This window comes from Stegastes partitus, unplaced genomic scaffold, assembly GCF_000690725.1.
Source record: "Stegastes partitus isolate 25-593 unplaced genomic scaffold, Stegastes_partitus-1.0.2 Scaffold857, whole genome shotgun sequence".
In the NCBI taxonomy this organism is placed as follows: Eukaryota; Metazoa; Chordata; class Actinopteri; family Pomacentridae; genus Stegastes; species Stegastes partitus.
In genome coordinates, this window is record NW_007578588.1 from 42,304 (window position 1) to 49,073 (window position 6,770).

At 43.5% G+C, this 6,770-nt stretch overlaps 1 protein-coding gene across 1 annotated transcript; it reads left to right on the forward strand.

Moving 5' to 3' along the window:
* Positions 1-5,120: 5,120 nt before the first annotated feature.
* Positions 5,121-6,415, forward strand: hp (haptoglobin). The gene is given in 4 exon segments (XM_008293102.1): positions 5,121-5,284; positions 5,286-5,316; positions 6,067-6,192; positions 6,224-6,415. Coding segments are annotated over 4 exon segments (513 nt in total).
* Positions 6,416-6,770: the final 355 nt, after the last annotated feature.

Genomic DNA, 6,770 nt, shown 5'->3' on the forward strand with positions numbered 1-6,770 from the left:
CCATATTTCTAGATAAGAGAGCCGCACCATCCAAAGGAGGATGGATGCCGTCTCTCCTAATGAGAAATTATTTTCTTTTGTTTTTCTATTCTTTTTCCCTTTCATTTGTTCAACATAGATTTAATTCATTGAAAAGAAAATTAACATGTTCATGTAAAGAGATTCATCTGTGGAATTAACACAGCAGTTTTTAACGCATTAGTGCCGGAACAACAAAGTTATTACTCATGAGATATTAAAAATTCAAGTTGGGGGGTCACAAACACAAGCTGATGTTATCTTGGGGGTCGTGGCTCAAAAGTTTGGGAACCGCTGCTTTAGAGGAAGTGTGGTAGTTCAGTTCCAGGTCACACATGGATTCAGATGCTGGAGTATCACAGAAGAACATGCTGCTCCACATCTGAAAACCATCTGAAAAACTTCCATCAACCTGCTCACATTTCACTGACATCAGAAACTAAACTTCTAACGGTCAATGTCCTGCTGCCAAAACAGGAAGCTTCATGTTGCCACAGCAACTGTGGTGTTGCTTCTACAAATTGCTGCTTTGCTTTGTGTTGGAGGAACAACTCAACCAATTGCAGGCATTGATGTGCGGGACTAGGAGTGGCAGTAATACAATGTGGCACATTTAAACAAAAAATAACACCAACAACTGTGATGAAGAACACCTTCAAATGAAGTGTTCCATGTCCTATTATTTAAAAGTGCATGCAACCACTATAGACAGATTGACCCTGTCCAGGACTTTCCATAAGGGTGTTTCTGGGCCCACTGGACCCCAAGAAAGAATGTGTGCTGGTATTCATTATAGCCTTTATGTTCTGATAAGCTGACGTATTTTTGGGTCCAAATACATGACACATGTCCGTCTAAACCACATGGCCTGAGGTCCAAAAGAGCCCAACAGTCCTGAACAGGGTTGAATATGTTCATCTCTAAGAGAGTTGTGTTTTCCATGTTAGTGACATGCTCAGGCTATGCCCTCAACTCTCACAACACCTCATTTTACATTATCGCTCATTTAATCAGGAAGGTGTCTTTGTCTTGCCAACAAGTGCTCAGTTTTCTGAAGTTGTGCTACTTTATGAAGGCCACAGCGCTGTTACATGAGCATCCTTGACACAACTTATGTTATAAGCAAACACAAAGTAGAAGCCTTTGGATTGTAGATTATTGGACACATTATTACCGCTGCTTCTTTATTTAATGCATAGTTTTTATGCTGTAGCAGGTCAAAGGGTTTGCACAAAGTGTAGAGGAGTAAAAATGTTTCTCTCTTGAATGAAGTGATGCAGATGTAAGAAAGCATGTTTAAATGGTGAGACAACTGTTGCTTAGCAACCCACCCCTCCCTGTCTTAATGCTATTAGTTCGCTGCTTCACTGTTTATCCACAGAAACCTTGGAAAGCTTAAACATAGTGGCAGCAAACCTCACAATTATCAGAACATTTCCACCATCCATCCATCACCTATACACCGCTTAATCCTCACTAGGGTCGCGGGGGGGTGGAGCCTATCCCAGCTGACTCAGGGCGAAGGCACATTTCCACCAGCAAAGTACAAAACCTCCATATGAGTTCATGGACTCATCTGAACGCTACGACTGACAAACCGGAGTCTGACGGTGGATGAACAAACTTGAACCTGCATCTCTTTATCATCCTTCAAGGATTTTCACAACAAGATGGTCACCTGACATCAGCGCCTCAGTGACACAGAAAACTGTCCAAATATTTTTCTAATCCTACAACTGATTTATTTAGTTACCTGATGATATCAGTTTAATATTTGAAGCAAAGTATTCATGTCCAAACAGGGTGTCTCTTTTGAATGAAGCCTTTCTATGACTAATTAGAGAAAATTCTGCTTTGGCAGTCAGTGGAAAGCAGCTGATTGGGTAATGCAATGCACCATATCTGCCTTGTGAAAAGCTCGGTGTGTGTTGACAGGGAGCTCAAAATGCTTCTGTTTCAAAGTTACACAGGAGGACAGAGGACATAAGCTGGCAGCTGAGAACACAGCAGAAGGCTGGCTCAGAAAGGGCCGCTGATTTGTATCATCTCTGCCTCAAAGGCCTGTTTTGTGCCTGATGATTGGGTCTGGACATGGCCAGTACCTTCACCTCAACACTGACACGCAATCAGCAGTAACTTTACGTGTCGGGATTCATAAACAGACGGCTCGTCTCATCGTATCTATCCAACTGGTTACGAAGCGTTTTAGAAAACAGTGACACTCATACTCATCATAAATTATTCATGGTGTGTTTCAAAAAACACACACTTTGCAGAACCAGAAGTGACTCAAACACCACTGGAGTGTTTATGAACACCTGCCACGAGCTGCTACAGCTCAGACAGAACCAATGTTCAGCTGTTTGGCCTCATCCTCCCTCATATGACAGATGTGACGTAGAAAAACTCCAAGTCTTGTCTCAAGATCAGCAATGGGGCGTTTTTCACTAATCCATCCATCCATCCATCATCTCTACACCTTAATCCTCAATAGGGTCATGGGGGGCGGAGCCGATCCCAGCTGGCTCAGGGTGAAGCCCAAATTGCCCCAGCAGAGGCTCCATGTGCCGCCCCGTTAGGAGGACGATTACAACCATCACTGCAGAAAACTATTAACAAGATGGGCTAAGTTCAAATATTCTTTTGTCCAGTTTAAATCTCTGTGAATAGACGTGGATACAAATCTGTCTCCCTCAGTACCAAAGCATGATCTCACTATACAAAGGTTTGATCTAACGGTTTTGTTAGGAAGTGCTCCTAATGTGCACTGAGTGGCCCCAGAATGCGACAGAGGAAACAGGGAGTGATTACAAAAAGGTTTATTTATGGGACACCAAGGAAGCGGGGGAAGAGGAGTGCCAGTGCTCGTGGGTCTTCAGTGGAGGAGGTGAGGGGGGATCCAGGGACTCCAGGGATGTGGTCCAGTGCGAGGGAATCCGTGCTCCAGGGGAAAGGTGCTGGACGCGTGGGGAGACCCGTGGGTGCGACCCGGAGTGCAGCTGCTGGTGGCTGATTTGTGGTGGCAGGGCTGGAGAGGACGTCAGGCTGAGGAGGCTCTAGGGTCGGCGAAGGAAACGAGAGGTCCAGGTTAAACTACCAGGAACAACTCAAGAACTAGAGAACTGGTCTTGGCCGATCTACTGCTCGAAGCAGAGTGAATCATCTGGCGCTGCATTGCAGGGAGAAACCGGCTTAAGAGCAGCGCTGATTGCAACAGGAGACAGGTGTGGAGAATTAGCGAGTCCTCCTCGGCCCCGCCCAGCCTGGAAACACATGCACAGCACATCACAGCAGAACAAACAAGCAAAAACCACCAAACTCTACCAGAACCCCAACAGTTTTCTGGAAGGTTTTCTATCTGGGTGCAATTTTCTAAAAATATCCAGCAATTTTTATTTTCATTTTTTCTGAACAGTTGTCAACTATAAAACTCAGTGATAAAATAACACATTTTTTATCATCGTTCTTCCTTCTTATGTGCATTTGCTTTATGTGTTTTCTCAGCTGATCCAGAGGAACAGTGACGTTTCTCACTGGACTCTGTCACTGTGAAGAGATGAGAAGCTCTGAGTCCGGTACCACATAAACGTGGTGCCTTAATCCAAGTCAGTTTCTACTTTTTACATGAATGTTCCATGTATCCTAATATGACAAACAACACTTTCTGTGTTCGGACAGAAACTGAGAGAGACAGTACATGAATGAAGCAAACTGGGCTTCCCTGCTCAGGATGTGGGTTCTGCTCATTCGTTTTCTTTGCTTGTAAGACATTGATTGAATAAGAACGAGGACATTTATAGAGAATTATCTGCTTTTATAGTGCAGAACGGAGTCATCCACACAGTGCAGACCTTGCTATCACTTTGAAGGGAAGATCACTCGAAGCACTTTCATGATTATCTCACTCATGGACTCACGTCTGTGCTTCATGGTGCATAAATGAGAGGCCACTTTCAGCTCCACTACACAGCATCCCTCTGGAAGTGATAACAACACGGCTTCATGACTGCCGTGCAGATGCTGCCACATGGTGAGCCTGGAGAGCAAGAGGTTGTGTTTTGTTGTATATGTTTAGGTCTAATCGAGGAAAAATGGGGACGGACACATGTGCTGTCGACAAAGCAAAGATACTCAATTCAATTCAGTTTTATTTGTATAGCGCATATTTACAACAACAAGTCATCTCATAGCGCTTCACAAAGGCAGAAACACCCAACAATCCAAACATCTGGATTCTCTATAAGCTTCAGCAGTCTGCTGGTGGGACGGAACCGAAAACCCCCACAGGGGAAAAAACACCTCGGACAGAACCAGGCTCAGGGAGGGACGGTCATCTGCCTCCACCGGTTGGGTGGATGTAGGATGAATTATACAATTTAGTTTACAGTTAAACAAGTTATTAGAAGTTAACTCAAGCTAAATGTTCTTAAGATCTGTGTGCAAGAAATCTTGGTAAGGAACGAGTTCAACTTTATTTGTTGAGGAGCTACACGGAGATCAAGGGAGAACAGTTTGTCCTATTTTTTCAACACCAGAAGAAAGCCAGATGAGTCATGGCACACCAAGTGAACACTCACAAACAGCAAGTTAAAAGGATGAAAAACGTGTTTAGTCACACTTGTTGAGAGTCTATAGGAACATCAGAGGCTTGTGCTTTGCCAAATGCATACATGTCCTGTTCTTGGAGGTCAGAACCAACTTTAGTTTGATAATAGAGGTAATCAAAGAGCCCACTGTAGCTTGGAGAAAGTCCTGTTTGTGGCGCACTCGGAGGCATAGGAAGGGACTTTACATGACTGAGGTACTGCCTGAATATCATTCATGTGCTGGAAACAGTACAGGGCTACCAGCAGCAGCAACAGGTGGGATTTTACCAAGAACATGTGATGTGAAGCAGCTGTAACCACAGAGAATGCATCCTAGCTCACGTTTTGGAGTAACTTATCCAAATTTACATTAAAGGTCATTAGACAACAATATCTGACTATGTAAAAAACTGAAAGTCCTTTAAATATGAAGACCAAAATCATAGTTTAAGAGTAAATCAGCATGTCTTCATTTATTTCCCAGCCTTGAGGTTAGCATCACTTGGCTCCAGGCGGATGCCCGGGCAGGCGATGGTTTACCTCGGGGAGGCTGTTGTGGACGGAGCATACGCAGGCGGTGCTCCCATCTCTGACGCCTGGAAGAAACCTTTTGTCAGCAAGAGTCAACAGGACATTGAGCGAAAGCTTCCCGTCCTCCCTAAAGTGCACCTGGGAATCTCAGGATCCCTCTGAAGAGGCTGCTGTAGAGAAGGTGAGCAAAATAATTAAGGAGCAGTAACATATATACATACGTTTTATTCAAGCATATTTCAAGGTTTCCATGGATGTCTAATATACAGCAGGGAATTGCATGAAGTATGTGCATTTATTATATTATTATTTTTTCTATTTTCACTCTATAACTAAATAAATATCAAGCTTTGGATATATATATATATTTATATATATCTCTGTAAGATGTCAAATATTTACTCTTTCAGTGTAATTGTAAAAAGGAGGAGCTGCAGGTGCCATGAAGATTTTTCTTTCTGTTTCTCTCCACTTAAAATTATACTTCTAACAGCAACCACAACTTATCATTATTGGACATATTTTCTAGCTCAACAACTTGACCTGTTTGTGATATCTGCAACACCATCCATAAAAAATGTGTATTTCTGTCTCGTGTTCCTCAGTGTCTTTTGAAATAATCTTGACTTTATCTCTATAGGAATAAAAACATAAAAAATATAATCCTTCCATTGGGTTAAAAGCCAAAATGATGGTGAAGCATTTCCTGAGCGTATGATCCAAACACTGGATGCACTTCACAGTTGCCTTCTATCTGTTTTTGAAGCTTCTGAATGTAATCCTAAGGAGCTCACTTTTAAATGTTTTTAAGATAAGATAAGATATGCCTTTATTTATCTCACAGTGGAGAAATTCACGTTGTTGTTAGCAGCATTTTCTGAAAATGTAAATGCAGATTAAAGACCAGAACTGTCGCATTCACCTCCTGCAGGTTGTTCTCCATCCACAGTTTCAGAACCGCTCTGACTGGGACGACGATGTAGCTCTGCTCCAGCTGAAGGCATCTGTGGTTATGAGTGATAAGATTACCCCCATCCCTTTGCCCGAGAGAGGCCATGACCTGACTAACCCAGGGGCGGGTGCATGACAAATCCTGCACCAGTCACAAGTACGGAGTCTATATGAAGATTTCCTCATATGTGCCCTGGATCCACAGCGTGGTCAGAGGAGGGAGAGGAAGCCACGTCCACGATGTACTCATGGCAGCAGCGTGGGAAAGAAAACCTGTGAACAGATCAAAGAGAAGCACAATTAACGCTGCCATGATGATAACAGCATGAATAAATCTAGTTTTCAATGAATCTGCATTTGAATTCATCTTTGTTCAAGACACTGTTTTCTCTCAACAACATGCATTTACATGATTCTGGCCGATCTTATTAGTTCCACAGACGAACAATGATCTTGCTTTATTCGCTGTTTCAGTATAACATGGGGCTGCAGGTGTCTCAGTGGTTAGCACCGTGGCCTCACAGCTAGAAGGTCGCCGGTTGGCGTCCCGGTGAGGACACCCGGGATCTTCCTGCGTGGAGTCTCCATGTTCTCCCCGTGCAGCGTGGGTTCTCTCCGGGTTCTCCGGCTTCCTCCCACAGTCCAGAAACATGCTGAGGTTAATTGGTGATTGTAAATTGTCCG